The 17640-nt window shown below is 41.3% G+C and overlaps 3 protein-coding genes across 3 annotated transcripts in view; 2 read left to right on the top strand and 1 right to left on the bottom strand.

Annotated features, from left to right (window-relative positions):
* Nucleotides 1–59: 59 nt before the first annotated feature.
* On the top strand, nt 60–10168 carry acadvl (acyl-CoA dehydrogenase very long chain). The gene is made up of 21 exons (XM_072458524.1): nt 60–172; nt 398–476; nt 581–650; nt 1496–1567; nt 2440–2512; nt 2587–2651; nt 2724–2858; nt 2930–3074; nt 3443–3572; nt 3654–3779; nt 3851–4049; nt 4659–4763; nt 4867–4953; nt 5034–5096; nt 6075–6176; nt 7298–7395; nt 7822–7894; nt 8351–8423; nt 8490–8562; nt 8645–8720; nt 9811–10168. The coding sequence occupies exons 2-21, from the start codon at nt 406–408 to the stop codon at nt 9946–9948; spliced, it is 1974 nt and encodes a 657-aa protein (XP_072314625.1). The 5' UTR covers nt 60–172; nt 398–405; the 3' UTR covers nt 9949–10168.
* A 393-nt stretch (nt 10169–10561) lies between these two features.
* LOC140371412 (uncharacterized) lies at nt 10562–13304 on the bottom strand. The gene is made up of 2 exons (XM_072458525.1): nt 11340–13304; nt 10562–11265 (listed from the first exon to the last, which is right to left on the bottom strand). The coding sequence occupies exons 1-2, from the start codon at nt 12290–12292 to the stop codon at nt 11013–11015; spliced, it is 1206 nt and encodes a 401-aa protein (XP_072314626.1). The 5' UTR covers nt 12293–13304; the 3' UTR covers nt 10562–11012.
* A 3852-nt stretch (nt 13305–17156) lies between these two features.
* ponzr1 (plac8 onzin related protein 1) overlaps nt 17157–17640 on the top strand; it is a 929-nt gene continuing 445 nt past the window's right edge. The window contains exons 1-2 of the mRNA XM_072459030.1: nt 17157–17264; nt 17369–17514. Of these exons, the coding sequence (XP_072315131.1) occupies nt 17159–17264; nt 17369–17514 (252 nt within the window). The 5' untranslated portion in view covers nt 17157–17158. The remainder of the gene's footprint in view (nt 17265–17368; nt 17515–17640) is intronic.

The raw sequence follows: 17640 nt of genomic DNA, 5'->3' as shown, positions 1-17640 counted from the left end.
TCGAAACGCTGTTATGAAAGCGCAGGGCGAACAGAACTCCATTTCCCGTGAAACACCGCGGTGGTAAAGCATCCGGAAAACAAACCGACTTCTGAAGCGGAGAATTCAGGGTTAGTGGGTCAGGACACACTTTCAGACTCCCGGCGACGTGTTAAATCACAGGATTGTACAGGTGAGTTGCACTTCTCCCTTCATGTTTTCAGTGAATTTAACTTAATCAACTCAAAGTATTGCTTACGAAACCCGAACGACAACGTCCAGAGCTAACGTTACAAAACGAGCTTTAGCTTTAGCTCGCCTTGTTAGCCGCCACTTATCTACAAACAGAAGATTAGCCTTCTCGGGTTTGACTAAATATTGTTCTGTTGATTGTTTGAAATGTGCTGTTCTTTTTAAGGAACAACCATGCTGCTCCGTAATGTAAGCAGGTCCTCGTTGTGCAATGTTGTCCTCAAAAACCCTTCGGTGTTGTCCGGGTAAGTCCGATTATACCTTGAGTGGTGCGGTCACTGAAGCCATCACCGATCCACATCAATATCTCAAACATGTCTAATCATGTCTAATGTCTCTCTGATCACAGAGGTCCGTGTCAGGTCGGGGCTGTGGTGGCCGCACAAAATGCACGTTTCTACGCGAGTCAGTCCGCGCAGGTAAACCACACCTAAAGACCACCAACTATTCCGCTTTGTTTGCTATTATAAGTGTGGAATGCGTCTCAGAACGTGTTATTGTTTTTGTATGGGACAAATAAAGCGCCATGTTAGGCAGGGATGACATAACCCCGTCCTCCAGTTAGTGGGAGAAAGTTCACCGGTCACGTGGGCTGTTTAAAGGTGACACACAAGTGTCCCACAGACTGTTGTCCCAACTCCATATTTAGACTGGATTATGAATATGTTACATTATATTGTATTGTTTCCTTATTACAACAACAATCAAACACGCATGACATTGAACCATGTGCAGCCAGAAGTGCCCAACATCCATAGAGATAAATTGGCAACAAAACGTAAACAAAAGGAATATGGTGGAATATAAACTTACAACTGGTTAAAACATCTATCACACTCTAGTGTCAGAACACGTTTTAATCAACACAGCATTTAGCCTTTAGCTTATTTAAATTACCGTTTGTTAAGGTGAGATTTTCAGATGCTAAATTCTAAATTTGGCGTTCATTAAAACGTTTTTAGACACTATAATGTGATGAATGTACATACTAGTAGTGACCCAGTAGTTTATCTGCTTTATCCATAGCTCATTTGTTTACCGTTTACTTTTTTAGATTGCTTTTGTTAATATCTCTCTGAATGGATGTTGGAGCAATGTGTTCTTTCGCGAGCTTAGGCAATCACTACTTATACATAAATCATCAATATCAGTTTACGTTTTGATTCTAAGATAATATGTATAATTACGTCACACTACATATTTTACATATTTGAGAAATCGACTGATGTTTGCCTGTTTTTTATTGTCCTTTTCCTCTGAGCAGGCGGTGTTGGAGAAACCTGCTGCAGTTGGAGCTGATACCGCCACAAAAGCGCAAACGAAGATTGCACCAGTTGTATGTCATTTTTTATAAATTCATTAATTTATTTTACATAAAATAATACGGCTTTAAAAAAATAAGACAATACTCAAAAAATACCTCAATCCTTTTATAAATGGATATCCTGCAGTTTATAAACTCGCCACAGATTTTTGTTGCTTTACTGTTTTAAATGTATTAAACGTGTATAGTCTCAGGTCTTTTTCACACATGTTAGAGCGCACTAACCTTTCCGTTCCTCCACTTTTGGGTTTTGCCATGTTCACATTGGGACAATCACTTTGTTCTTTACGTCAACCTAAACTAGTGGCAGTGTGAAAATGACATTAAGGATTTAGCAAAGCAAACAGGCGTTATTGACAATGGGATCTGGTATCCTGGACTCTGCACATTATTACTTGTGCTAGACGCAAACAGTGACTTAAGCAGATAACTTGTTCACTCACAATGCTCTTTTAACCTTGTAAAGGCTCAACAAAATGACATTAGATTATTGGCTGGACTCATCCCGAATATATATATATCATCCCGAATGTATATCCTTGGAACAATAGACTTGTAATTTTCACAGATTAAACTACTTAAGGCTCCTCAAAGATTCAAATTGCGGCTCTTATTAAGCGACAAAGCCTTACTAAATATGTGCTGGGCCTTAGTTAGTCCTTTCTTTGATAATAGTTGCTTGGGAGAAGTGTAAAAAGCGTTTGTTTACAGTGCAGACGGCTGGTCAGACTGCAGGTGCCCTCGAATTAATGATTTAGCCATTTTTCACATTGTCAATTATTAAATACCCAAATGAATTGATTAAATCTGATTTATCACCCAGCCTTACCACATAATTATGATCAGATAATCTAGATTCTGATGACGCTCTGTTTTCCCTGCAGGAATCGAAATCATTTGCTGTGAATATTTTCAAAGGACAAATAGCCACTCCTCAAGTGTTTCCTTATCCTTCAGGTATGCAATTAGTATTTAATATTTGTATTTAGACTGTCAATTACTTATCACTATTTAAAATGTCTCTGTCTTAGCTTTGAATGAAGAGCAGGAGCAGTTCCTTCGTGAACTTGTTGGACCTGTTGCCAAATTCTTTGAAGTAAAGTTTCTTATCTGAAATGCACAGTCCTTTACAGTATTACACTTTTACTGACCATTTCTGAATTCTCAGGAGGTGAACGACCCAGCCAAGAACGATGCCCTGGAGAAGGTGGAGGATCACACTATGCAGGGGCTCAAAGAGATGGGTGCGTTCGGTCTGCAGGTCCCAGCAGACCTGGGCGGTCTGGGCCTTTGCAATACACAAGTATGTCCACGTGCAGTCTGTCATTGTAGTGTAAGAATGATTTGTGTTTGTAACCTAACGATGGTTTACAGTATGCCAGGCTGGTGGAGATCGTTGGCAGTCATGACCTGGGTGTTGGCATCACACTGGGTGCTCATCAGTCTATTGGCTTTAAAGGAATTCTTCTTTTTGGAAACCCTGCCCAGAAGGAGAAGTACCTGCCAAAACTTGCAACGGGTAAAGAACTTGTCGACGTAATGTCTAATTTGTCCAGGAGTTGTCCGTGATTAGGAATAAATACCAAAAAAAAAACCCTTCTTTTTTATCGATGCCTGGCCCCAAAAAATGCACTGTAGTTAAAAAGAAGAGTACAATATAGTACAAATTGCATACTCTCCACATGTTGTGTGTAACAAAGTAATTGTCTCTGCATTTTTAAATAACTAGAATTGAGACACAAGCACGTTCCTTTGGTATTCACCTGTTTTGTAAAGTCTTTAACATGTCGACCAACTTCCACCTTATGCACAGAGCTAATCATCCACTAGGTTGTCGTAGATGGAATAGTCGCTTTGAAATGGTCACGCTTAAATGTGTGTTTCTAGGTGAAACTGTAGCCGCTTTTTGCCTGACTGAACCTGCCAGTGGCTCTGATGCAGCGTCCATTAAAACCACTGCTGTGCAGTCTCCCTGTGGAACATTCTTTACATTAAGTGGCAGCAAGATCTGGATCAGGTAACACATTTATACCACTAGAGGGCAGCATTTAGCAACACATGACAAGACTCACCCTTCATCTGCCTTTTCTGTTTGAAGTAATGGTGGCTTGGCAGAAATTTTCACGGTATTTGCCAAGACGCCCATGAAGGACCCAAAGACGGGGGAGATGAAGGATAAGATCACTGCTTTTGTTGTCGAGAGGAGCTTTGGTGGAGTAACAAGGTATGAAGGATCATTCTGTACTCTCTTCCTCTGTTGTTGTTGTGGTTATAATGTTGTTTTGTAAATCCTAGTGGCCCTCCAGAGAAGAAAATGGGCATCAAGGCGTCCAACACGGCTGAGGTGTACTTTGATAATGTCCGTGTCCCGGCTGATTGTGTGCTCGGAGAGGTGGGCAGTGGCTTTAAAGTGGCCATGAACATCCTGAACAACGGGCGCTTCGGCATGGCGGCTGCCCTGGCTGGAACCATGAAGGGCGTCATCAGCAAAGCAGTGAGTAAACTATATTGACACGTTTTCTGCCACTGTTTTCACATTCACCACACATACATTTGAGCTCTTGTGCTGTGGTTAGATTGGAAACCCCCAAGTACAGTCAGTAGTTGTTTGGTTGCAGTAGCGTGATTAGAGTGAAAAATAAACAACGATTGGTGGTAGAATCTTTTTATTCTGATGTCTTCTCTGATCACACAGATGCAACGCAGAGTCAATAAAAAAAAGGACTTTGCATTATTACCATATGACCAGGGGTGACTCATCCAGTAATGCTAATGCTCTTTTATCACTTCCTGTCATTTGTTAGCTTAACAAATTTGAAGAAACTACTACTACTGGTAATTTTCTTGTAGTTTCTTAAGTATAGTTTTTAGCCCGGGTTCCCATTTAAATCGATTCTGTCAAAAGCACATTGTTGGTGTGATCTTATCTGGGCCAAAAAAGTGTGAACATCCCGGGTTTATAGGCTCTGAGGTGACTCGCCTTCATTTCCGGTCCTACATTTTAAAATGCAGTACCCGCTTGTAAATATATCCCTGGCAACTGTCACTGTGAATGAAGCTGAATGATTGATTGAAATGTAATATTAATCATTGTTTTAATCAGGTGGACCATGCAGCCAACAGAACCCAGTTTGGCAGCAAGATTCATACTTTTGGAACCATCCAGGAGAAGTTGGCTCGTATGGCTATGCTTCAATATGTTACAGAGGTGAAAGCTTCTGCACCAATGTGTCTTTTTAAAGTTTTCCAAAATGTTTAGCCATCTTTTGTTGTTCAAATGTGTTTTTCATGACTATAATGTCTGCTTACAGTCGCTGGCCTACATGATCAGTGGCAACATGGACAGCGGTGCGACTGAGTTCCAGATTGAAGCTGCCATCAGCAAGATATTTGCTTCTGTAAGGGACCATTTCAAACTCGCACAGTACAGTTGATAAGGTAACAATAATAATAATAATTGTGTTGTGTCACGTCACAGGAAGCGGCATGGACTGTGACTGATGAATGCATTCAGGTCATGGGAGGGATGGGATACATGAAGGTCAGTGCTAACTTCAGCATCGTTTCCTGTTCCTGTTTGATTCTAATGTTCTATGTCCATGGATTCGTGCAGGAGATTTTACACCAGAAATGTACTTACGGTTACTGACAAGGAAATTCTATTGCTTAAAGGTCCCATAACATGCAAAATCGACTTTTCAGAGCTTTTAACCTTCTTACATTGCTATTTGTGCTTCATATATGTACCCAGAGTGTTTTTTTGATTGATTCCCGCAGTGTTTAGCTATATTACAGACTCTCCTTTCCTCGAATCTCCAAACTGACGGGGGGTGTTCACAGGACCGCGTCATAATCACAGGCACGCGTCACCATCCCCCCTCACCCTATAACTATTATGTTAAGGGTGTTGCACAACCCTTATTTTGATCAATTATACACTTAGGATAGACTACGAAACGTGAAAAAAAGCACGTTATGGCACCTTTAAACAACTACAGGCTTTGTGTGTATTGTGAAGCCCTAATATATAGTCAGTGTTTGTCAATCCCACATCGTTTTTTTGTTTCTTATATTGCCTCTCAATATTTACTGTAATGAACATGGTTGGCAAGGAATTGAGAAGAAATGTAAATAGAGGCTGTGTTTGTTTAGTTCATTTATTTTCTACAATGGTTTTATGGTTTTACTAGTTTGCGTTCTATGGTTTGAAAAGCAAACATTGGCACTGCTCAAGTAATCGTTACTCTTAAATGGTGGTCACATTTCATAATATTTTCTATTGAGTAACAATATCTTGCATACATAAAGCAAGAGCAGTGCCACTTCTGTATTTTGTCTCGGGCCTGTCAGACTTGCTTAATATAACCGCAAAAGAAGACGGCGTCTACAGTGGTGGACAAAACAAAAAAAGGTTTTGGTGGAATCTGTTTAAAGTCATGAGACGTACAGGAAAGCACCAACATAAACTTCCTTTAGAACTTCTTTAACATTGACATATTCTATTATTATGTTTTTTAAGGATTCTGGTGTTGAGCGAGTGATGAGAGATTTGAGGATTTTCCGTATTTTTGAGGGAACCAATGACATCCTCCGGCTTTTCGTGGCTCTCAATGGCTTCCAGGTAAACCTCAAGTCTTTAGTACATATGTCTTTAAAAAATAAACTTTGCCCATGTCTGTCTTGCATTTTAACTAGAATAATGTTACGAATTCTCCATGCAACCTTCTCTAATCATTTTTTTTCTTCACTACAAATAGAAAATGAAAAACGCAAAACAAAAAGGACACGAATGCTTAAAACAAACTGAAATAGCTGAAAATGAACCTTTTTAAATCAACATGGATGATTTAAAAGGTTCATGTGCTTACTAGGCCAAAAGTCTGTTAAAACAAGTGAATTACTGACATTTTGTATCCCGTTTGCAAAAAGTTCTGGTATAATTTGAATTTTACAGAAGCCCCTGGGTAAAACTTATCCCATCTGCCTGTACATAAACTTTTTACAGTGTATTTATATTGCGCTTTTCCATCCTAAAGGCATTCAAAGCGCTAATTCCTAATTGTTAACTACATTTTTGAATAACTGGATAATTGAATTTGATTGTTAATGTCATTATTTGTCGAAGCTTCTTGTGCATTAGTTTTATGTGCAGGTTTAAAGAGCTCAACAGAAGTAGGACACGAAGACTTTGGTTTTCCTCCCCACTTGATTCAATATTTACAGATACTTATTGTTAAGCCAGTTAGAGCCACTTTCAGCCACTGGAACTGTGTGAACACAAGCAAGGGGGACTGGGTAGCTAAGTAACCAGCCTTAAATACACAATTTCAGGAAGTGTTTCTCACAGTGGTTTGAAACACACTTGCTGTGAGCTGTAAAAAGTTGCTTACTTCCTTCTGCAATTTTATATGTATCCTCTACAAGTGTTTACTTTGAATCACATGCCTTATACAATATTGACAGAAAGGGCTTGGCATTTCCCAGATCTTTTAGCTGACTCAAAGCATACCAAGGAACATAACATGCAATGAAAGTTTTGTCTCGCTGAGAAGGAGGTTCCAAGGACAATGGATGCTGCTGGGACAATTGTACATTTGCTAAATTCCAGTGAATATTGTTTAATCTGCTTCTCTCTTTCACCATCGCCCATCGAGGCAACTGCTCTTGTGATTTGGGGATCAAAAGATCATATTGGATTGAAACGTAACACAATTCAACTTCCAATTTTCTTTTTTTTTCCAGAGTGCAGGCACCGAGCTCAAGGCTTTACAAAAAGCTCTGAAGAACCCGATAGGCAACGCTGGCCTGTTCGCCGGAGAGATCTCCAAGAGAGTCAAAAGGTCCACTAATAAGTTACTTTTAGTAGTTCATTATGAGCAGGTCAATGGACTCGTTTCTATTATTAAGGCAGGAGAAGAGTTTATTTAAGATGAGATAAGATAAGATATTCCTTTATTTGTAGAGCACAACTTGTACAAAAGGCAATTCAAAGGGCTTTACACAACAGGATTCTGAGAAAACTTTCATATGCATAGTTTTTAGTCTAGATTAAGGCCTTTATAGAATAATATTGCAGTACAAACACTGTAAAATGATCTTTATGTTATATACTTGATACCCTGAAAAGTCTTAACAAGTCTTCTTTTGTCATCAAAATAATTGACTTTAGTTTCGTTGATTTCGCCTGTAGAATTTAGTGACAAGAAGAATAACTGTTTTATTATACATGAATGTTGTGTGCTTAACAGTTTGGTGTTGTTTTACAGAAAGGCAGGTTTAGGCACCGGTTTGACTCTTAAAGGAAACGTCCATCCAGAGCTGGCCCAAAGTGGAGACCTGGTAACAGTGACTTTTCCTCATTTTACATCTCACATTTTTAGCTCTTGGGTTAATATGTGTAGCTTTAGCGAGTCAGTGAACCTTTTCAAGAAGGGTTAGGGTAGTTTTAGGGGACTGCATACTTGAGTAATGTTGTTTGAAGTAACAGTACTCTTGAGTAAATGTTTTGATCACTCCTCCCACTGTTAGTAAGTCTAAAAATGTGACTTTATTGTCTACATTTGTTGGCAATATTCTCCTTCAGATTCGATTTCCTTTCTACAGCTTTGTTCACTGATTAAGTCCATCCAATTACATTAACTGCAAATTTTATATCTGATGTTACGTCCTGACACTTTCTCTTACAGTTATTCTTATAGTAGTAGTAGTTTACCCGACTTTTGCTTGAGTAATATTGAAGTACGGTACATTTTTGCCTTTCTCTACCAAACTGTGTGTATTTGTTTCGCTTTGAAGGCCGTACAAGCCATCGAGCAGTTTGGAGCTGCAGTCGAGGAGCTGCTCATCAAACATGGAAAAAACATCATCGGTAAGTTTATTGCGAAGCCGCTTTTTGAAGGTTCGTTGCAGTATGACGAATGGATTTGTTTTACAGATGAGCAGTTTGTCCTGAAGAGGGTGGCCGACTGGGCTATTGACATTTACTGCATGGTGGTGGTCCTGTCGAGGTACGCAGCGGCTCTCAAACGCACCCGCAATACAGAATGAGCGTTTTAGATGTAAAAATGTCCCCCTTCGCTTCCTCTGCAGGGCGTCCCGCTCGCTGAGTCAGGGCAATGCGTCGGCTCAGCACGAGAAGATGCTGTGCGAGGCCTGGTGCATCGAGGTGAGGACGATGTCTACTGCCCGACAAGAGCTTTAGTCCTAAATGAGTGCAACATTACATATAACAAAGCCTACTATAAATGACAATATCTTCTGTCAAAATTTCACCCAAAATTTGCTTGTACAAAAATTGGACTGATTTTTTTTTAGATTTATCCTGAGGCCTAGGTTCTCATGTTTTGCTAATTTTATTTTATTTTTATTGATTTAATATGGACATAGCATTTATATTGGACAAACCAGATGCAATGTTTTAAGTGCTATAGCAAAATAAGCACCTGTCCATTGGAGGCTTTTAGAATTAAAACAATACAAAATTTACAGACTATATACAATACATTTCATTTTATGCATCACCGTGTGCACATTTCATCACCGTGTCCTGATTTCAGCCTCAGTTTCAAACACCTAATAAAGGTGCTCATGTCGGTCTGCAGTTTTAAATGTATTTAAGTTTGGTGGGATTGAACTTGCTGTAGATATTTGTCGTAGTTTTACATCAGGCAAGCAGAACATTTGAAAAGTAAAAGTTGAAAATGACAGAAAGTAGAGATCCTGTCATTTTGATGTGATGTCATCAATGAGCGACATTCAATCCAAAATTCTGGCATTGTTTACGTACAACGGACACTTTTTTCTGACAGTTTAAACATTCATTCATTTTCTACCGCTTGTTCCCGTTAGGGGTGACTGGAGCCTGACGCAGTGACTTTGGCATTAGGCGGGGCTCACCCTAGACTGGGGCCAGCTCATCGCATGGTTAAGATTAAACAATCATTTAATCTAAATAAAGGGGTTATCAGGTAGTTGTCAGATCATAATTACTGTGGAATGTATATGGATTTTGCACCTTGTTTACAGTATGGTTGCTAAGGTAACGGTTATGAAATGACCTATATCGCATCTGCTCATGTCCAACCAGGAAGTACACTTATATTATAAACATCACCAAAATTGTCAAACTGAATTGTTTTTTACTGTTTTTTTCACTGCGTTTTACTCAAATGTGAAGTTAAACCACTTTTGGAAACAGACTTGACATGGATTTCTAAATGATAAAGACTAAAGTAGAGGCTTATTTGTCCTTTCAGGCCCATGAGAGAGTCCTGAGTGATATAAAGAACATGCGCTCCAGTGGGTCCAAGCAGGTGTTCAGAAACCTGAAGGCCGTGTCTGCCGCCATGGTGGAGAACGGAGGAACGGTGTGCGTCCACCCTCTGGGATTTTAACACAACCTCACCGTTTGAACCTGCCACGGACTGTTCATTTATGACAACACTTTGCCTAAACCGCCACAGAATCATCAGATTTGCATTGGAGTCCAAGACGTTCTGTTTTAATTCTGCTTGTGATTAGTTTAGGTGTCAACTTTCAATGATGTTTTAGTTTAAATGAGTGTTTTAATGATGCATAAAAACTAATCGCAGTAAAATACTACAATTCCTTTAATGGCTGGTGCATGTACTTGAAATGTAACGGTCTTTCTCCATCACTCAGCTATATCAATGCAAATCTGTTCATCTTATCAGTGTGTTAAAATGTACTTTCTTGTTCGTACAAAATGCCTAAGAGTATAGAAGAATGTCAGGATCAAAACCCTTTGCCTTAGAAATCAGAAATGCTAAAGCTCTACTTGAATGGAGAGAATAATGATTCTGAGATCAGCAGTTTCCTCATCACATGTTGCTTATGAGTTAGGTTGTACTTTACTGCAGCTCACCTGCTGCTTTGGTTCTTGTAAACTTAAGTCACGAAATCCACTGAACATTGGTCGAGGCAGCAGTGTTAATTTATTTATATTTGGTGTCTGAAATGAAATTGCATGGTTGCCTTCCACTGTAAAGAAACAATCTGTAAATGTAGCTCTTAATAAGAACAATACCATTGACTCCTTTTTTAACCTTTTAAATGCGAATAAACATTATTGCTCCGTTGAACCTTCATTTCTTACATTTTCTGTTTGTACTTTCTTGTTGCTTACGAGACTGGTGCACGTTGGTTTCAGTTCTGCCTCGTTCTTCCAGGGTAAAGTACAAGTCTGAGATGACTGTAAGTGACGAGTGCAGACACAGGACGTGCTTCAGAAGAACAAGAGCAAACTCAAGCTTAGGAGCTAATCACACCACAGCGCCACCTGAGGACGTCTCCCAGGCGACTTTTGATTCAGCAACTGAGCAGTATTTAACCCCTGACCCTTTCAGGCAAAGTGCTGGCACTTCTGGACCGGCCAGAAGAAAATAGTACACTTTATAGCTTAAAATGTCTTGAGTCAGACGCCTGTCTCCACAGTCCGTCAATGACCTGTAGAATCCAACCGCTGCGAAGCATTGTCTGCTCGTAAATCATGTGAGGGTCTTTGCCCAGTTTGAGCCTGTACTTCCAGCTGAGGGGCCAGCTGAGGGGCCAGCTGAGGGGCCAGGGGTGTCTCCTCCAGCTGAGGGGCCAAGGGTGTCTCCTCCAGCTGAGGGGCCAAGGGTGTCTCCTCCAGCTGAGGGGCCTCTGGGGTCTCCAGTGAGATGATAGTCTGAGCTGTCAGTGTTCGCTCCCTGCAAAGAAAAAAAATATTTATTTAGTTTTCCAAGAGTATTTAGGAAGATATAAATCAATTGAAAAGTCTGACCTTGCTCCGCAGTGGCTCGTGGTCCTGGTGGCCATCACAGTCGCCCCCAGAACTCTCTTTACATGTCTTATACAGTTAGGAAAGCGGTAACTCAGTTCCTCCATAAGCTCCTCTTTGCGCAATCCATAAACCACGGGCGCAACACACTGAGCCAGACTAAAACACGCGAATACAACGACAGCTGACAGTTCTTTAGTGTCCGCTCCGATCAGCCTCTTTTTGTGCAGCACAGTCAGGATAAAGCTGACAAAGTTCGGGAGGATGTACACGGCCAGCTGTGAGCCGTGCAGGGCTATCGTCCTACAGCCGGTCCTGTTGCGCATGTTCAAGACCCCCAGGCGCCGGCCCTCCACCAGGATGCGCGCGTAGCTGTAGAGGATGAGCAGCGTGCACGCGGACAGGAACACCACCTTGTGCAGCTCGCCTTTCCGCAGCTGCTCCGGGCCGCACTCCCCGGGGCGGACCGGCCGCGCGGGTGTGTGAGACAAAGTGAGCGGGATGACCAGAGCTAAGGCCCATGTGCACGCGCCACAGAGCCAGGGCCAGGGGAGCCGGGGCCAGGGGCCACAGGCGCGCGCGGAGGTGTAGCGCAGAGGGTGGCACACGGCGCAGTAACGGTCCAGCGCCATGGCCGTGAGGGTCAGCAGGATGTTGGACGCGCTGCTGATGAGCACCGTGACCATGGACACGCACACGGGGCGGCTCGGTGTCGCGTTCAGGTGCATCTGCAAATAGAAGACACAACTTGTGCCCAAGTGGAGCAGCGCGGACACGAGGAGGTGGAAGAGCAGCACGAAGCGCGCGTGCGTCCGCAGCCGCTCCACGCGCAGGATGGTCCAGTTGATGATGAGGTTGAAGAAGAGCAGCACCGAGAAGGACACGAGAGACACAGAGAAACGCACGCACGTGTAGCTCCAGGGGTCCACGTCCCTGACACTGTTGTTGGGGAACATGTCACCTGGGTCTGGAGGAAATGACTCTTGTCTTTACGTTCATCCTCTTGTCTTCACGTTCATCCTCTTGTCTTCATCCTCTTGTCTTCGTGTTCATCCTCTTGTCTTCACGTTCATCCTCTTGTCTTCATCCTCTTGTCTTCGTGTTCATCCTCTTGTCTTCACGTTCATCCTCTTGTCTTCATCCTCTTGTCTTCGTGTTCATCCTCTTGTCTTCGTGTTCATCCTCTTGTCTTCACGTTCATCCTCTTGTCTTCACGTTCACCCTCTTGTCTTCACGTTCATCCTCTTGTCTTCGTGTTCACCCTCTTGTCTTCGTGTTCACCCTCTTGTCTTTACGTTCATCCTCTTTTCTTCACGTTCATCCTCTTGTCTTCACGTTCACCCTCTTGTCTTCACGTTCACCCTCTTGTCTTCGTGTTCACCCTCTTGTCTTTACGTTCATCCTCTTTTCTTCACGTTCATCCTCTTGTCTTCACGTTCACCCTCTTGTCTTCACGTTCACCCTCTTGTCTTCGTGTTCACCCTCTTGTCTTTACGTTCATCCTCTTTTCTTCACGTTCATCCTCTTGTCTTCACGTTCATCCTCTTTTCTTCACGTTCATCCTCTTGTCTTCACGTTCATCCTCTTGTCTTCGTGTTCACCCTCTTGTCTTTACGTTCATCCTCTTTTCTTCACGTTCATCCTCTTGTCTTCACGTTCACCCTCTTGTCTTCACGTTCACCCTCTTGTCTTCACGTTCATCCTCTTGTCTTCGTGTTCACCCTCTTGTCTTTACGTTCATCCTCTTTTCTTCACGTTCATCCTCTTGTCTTCACGTTCATCCTCTTTTCTTCACGTTCATCCTCTTGTCTTCACGTTCATCCTCTTGTCTTCGTGTTCACCCTCTTGTCTTTACGTTCATCCTCTTTTCTTCACGTTCATCCTCTTTTCTTCACGTTCATCCTCTTGTCTTCACGTTCATCCTCTTGTCTTCACGTTCATCCTCTTGTCTTCACGTTCATCCTCTTGTCTTCACATCCTCTGTGTGCCAGACTGAAACAAACAGCGCGCGCGCCGCTTCCTTTCTCTTCTTGTGACACGTGACCAAAGCCACAAAAGCCAATACCAGACAGAATCAGAAAAGGGTTTATTGACATTGTCACAAAACAGAATTCACAAACAAAGGAACTTGTCTTGGTGATTTGGTGCAACATAAAACAATGAACAATAAATAAGTCAGAAACCATTTAAATCTATTAAGGGATAAAAACAACAAGAAGCTATAAGATTTTTTATTTTTGAAGGCTTAATATGTGCACACATTTACAGTTGAATTGACTTATGTAGTGCAGAAAGTGAATAGTGGCAGGTGTTCATGAGTCCAGAGGGAAAGAAACTGTTCCTGCCTGACCAGCCAATCCCAACACGACTTATCAGAATGTGGGCGGGGCTGGCGGGTCAGGCAAGCCAATCACCTTCTCAGCAGAGGCACAACACTGTAGTCTCGGTTTGTCCCTGGCTGTGGCTCCAGCGGACCACACCGTAAGTCCAGATATCTGGATATTTGAGTTTGATATATTCTGCACATATAGAAGCAAATACAACTTCTTTGCCTAGTCGCTTTAATTTTTTATTCTTATTAAGTTAACCCATCATGGTTCAAAACTGTATATTTGTATATTTATTCATTAAAAACCGTTAGTGCTGAATAAATAAATAAATACAATAAAAATACAATATTGTATTTATTTTAGATTACTTCGAACATCAAATTTCTAATTCATATTGCCTGTATGAACCCACATAGGTGCACATACAGTATGTGTCCACACGGGGGCGTCATTTGACTGTGATTTGTTGGTTATGACTCTTATGGCTCTGAAGTGCAGAGGTCTGCTCGTAAACTAAAGTTACAAATAAATGTTTGATTATTGGCTACTGGCTACATTCAATCAGATCTAAATAAGGTAAGGGCCACACATATCTATCTAGTAATTTACAGATTTAATTAAATCAGAATCAAAATCAAGTTTCCCATAACTTTAAAAGAATAAGATTTAAAAACGCAAATTAACGCGACAATTTATCGACGTTCCTGAGAAAATCAAACACAATTGGCATTTACAAGCTTAACTAAACTGATAATAAACGTTCTTCTCAAAACCGATTGGCATTTCTCATTCCTTTAATCAAATTGCAATTGTTTTAGAAACTCCTTGCAAATTACAAGTACAATTGCCTTCAGTTGCCCAATTACTAAATTAATACATCTTGCTGGTCTAAACTCACTTTTGCTTCTCAGTCAAGTGGTCGTTTGCTGCAAAACATGTTCCTTCTGTACATCATCACCTGCAGAATAGTTCACTCCAATGGTTCAGGCACATAATACCATGAAAAACATATATGTATATACTGTGATATGGATCTCTTGGATCATCGCCTTCATTTCATCAGGTGCAACTAGAACTTTACTAATCAAGTGGGAGTTTCTCACATCCGATCACCAATCAGTCAATTTAGTTAGCTGATGTTGCTGTTTTTTTTTTTTTTCCTTTTTTGCCCTCAGACATCTGTCTGCACTTGTATCCTTAATACATATGACGTGAAATGAATTAAATAATAGATGCATTAGCCTATATTCGACAGAAAAGTGATATATAATTTTGGGGATTTTTTTTCTCACACCAATGATGGCGGGCCGGCCCCCCGCTACTTGCCTGGATTCGAATCTGGCCCTCGGAGGAAAATAATTGCCCGCCCCTGTCCTAGCCCCTTACTCCCCATTTCTAAATCCTATTGAGGAGTTTTTTTCAGCTTGGAGGTGGAGGGTCTGCGAACATCGGGCTCTAAATCAGAGGTCCCTCCTCCAAGCAATGGATGCTGCTTGTGAGGCTGTAAGGGCGGATCATTGCAGGGGATGGTTGCGGCATGCACGCCGATTCTTCCCACGTTGCATTGCAAGGGAGAACATAAGATGCGATGTAGATGAGACGTGAGTGCTGAGCAGGAGAGTGAGGATGAAGACTGAAGACTTCCTTTTCTTCTGTATGTTTTGTTACAGTAGTGTAGGCTGTACTTCATTTTAGTTTTGATGTTCTTTTTGTTTGACAGTGTTTTTTTGCTGTACACATTTTCTGTTTCTGTTTTGTAATTACAAACTGTAACAACTTCCATGGCATGAGTCAATACAGTTCATCATGTGAAACCTTGTTGGCTCTTCGAGAAAACATCTACTACAGTAACATTCAGTGTCAAAGAACTAAACCAAGATTGAAATGTGCACATGAGGGATATTTCTATGGTCCCCTGACATAGTGACATAGTGACATAGTGACATAGTGACATAGTGACATAGTGACATAGTGACATAGTGACATAGTGACATAGTAGAAAAAGCTTCAGTTGTAGTCATCTGGACTCAGTTAGATGTTTCGACTCTCATCCAAGAGTCATTGTCAATAAAAGAATTTAGATCGAGAACTCTGATATTAATACTGTTCTGTGGTAAGACCCGCCCATTGGGAGGAGCCTTCCTGAAGTAGAAACAAACAACTCTGTCTATTTTTTTCTAACTGAGTCCAGATGACTACAACTGAAGCTTTTTCTACTATGGAACACGCCTGGACGAATGAGGGATTACACCGACATAGTGACATAGTGACAAAACATCTAAACCTTTTGACCTGCAGTGCTTACAGTTTCTTTACGATTGAATAAACACTAAAATCTAAAGTTTAGCCCAATTATCAAAACCTTACACTCAAGAAGCAAAACTCAGCCTCAGATCTGCACCACTGTAACACAATAAGTCACTTCACACTTCGTGCAAAACAACACACACAGTGATTTACAACACTGAACACATTTGTGTGTATTTAGACCAGGAAGTATATCAAGATGTCACTTCCTTTATATTCTAAAGACCTGACTGTCAAATGACCACACCCATGTGCCAATCCATTGAACACTCTCATCAGGCGCTGTGTTTTCTTTTTTGGGGGTTCTCTTTTGTACTGGATAGAATGTTATGTTCATGAAAACTGGGAAATGTTTTTTTTTGCCATGTTGGCTTGAGGATATGGAAAAGAATTGTAACCCACATAGATGCACATACAGGTGTGTCCACACGGGGGCGTCATTTGACTGTGACTGTTGGTTATGACTCTTATGGTTCCGAAGTGCAGAGGTCTGCTCGTAAACTAAAGTTACAATAAATGATTATTGGCTACTGGCTACATTCAATCATATCTAAATAAGATATGAATCTATGAGCAAATGGAAAGAACAGAGTTACATTTCCCTGTTTTATCTATTATGCAAACGTGTTGGAGTCCTGGTCATGGCCCGTGGGCTGCACCCTCGGGGGGCTGCACCTTTTACAAACCTATAAAGTTCTGTACTTCACACACGATCTTTTGACTTTGGATTTCTATCGGGCTCACAAAGACTACAAAACAAGATAAGGGCCACAAATATCCACCTGTAAGTACAATAATATAGTCATTTACAGATTTAATTCAATCAGAATAAAAAAACAAGTTTCCCATAACGTTAAAAGAATAAGGCAGATTTAAAAACGCAAATTAACGCGCCAATTAATCGACGTTCCTGAGAAAATCAAACACAATTGGCATTTACAACTAAACTGATAATAAACGTTCTTGCCTATTTGATTTGATTTGTTTTAGCTCCCATCAAGCATATTAACTGTTTTTCGAACACGTTTGCCCTCCAAGTGCAAATATGTTTTCTGGTTTAATTTAAGACGTTTAGAAGAAGAAGAAGATGAAAAATGTGAAAGTAAAATGAATATAGCAGTCTTAGAGAGACTTAATCATTCTCGTAGTCAGTGTTTGTTTTTGCTTGTCATTTGTTTGTCAGAAATGGCCATTAACCAGCAGCCCGGTCACGTGGTGATCATGAACAGCTCCACGGCCCCTGGGACCTGGAGCACTGATGTCTGTGACTGCTGCAGTGACATGGCGACCTGTAAGGCCCACAACTCACCCACTTCCTCCTCATGCCTTTTAATAAACCCCCACCACCACCACTACGACTATGACCTATAAAGTACATATATGTGACCTTCCTAGGCTGCTGTGGGTACTGGTGCTTCCCCTGCATGCAGTGCCAAACCGCCAGTGAGCACGGCTGGTGCTGTGCCATGCCCCTCCTGGACTTCTGCTGTGTTGTGACCTGTTTGCTCCGAGGCAGCATCAGAGAGCGCCACAACATCCCCGTAAGACACGAGCTTCTGTTAGAAATACAGCCAAATGAACCATGTCAAAGCGACAGAGACACAAAACAAGGCTCTGTATTATTGACTTGCATTCGCCTCTGAAAGCTCCACATTGTAGTTTTGCAT

Source organism: Eucyclogobius newberryi, unplaced genomic scaffold (assembly GCF_026437365.1).
Source record: "Eucyclogobius newberryi isolate DKJ021-1_F unplaced genomic scaffold, fEucNew1.0.hap1 SCAF_22, whole genome shotgun sequence".
NCBI lineage: Eukaryota > Metazoa > Chordata > Actinopteri > Gobiiformes > Gobiidae > Eucyclogobius > Eucyclogobius newberryi.
This window is presented reverse-complemented; position numbering and strand designations above follow the sequence as displayed.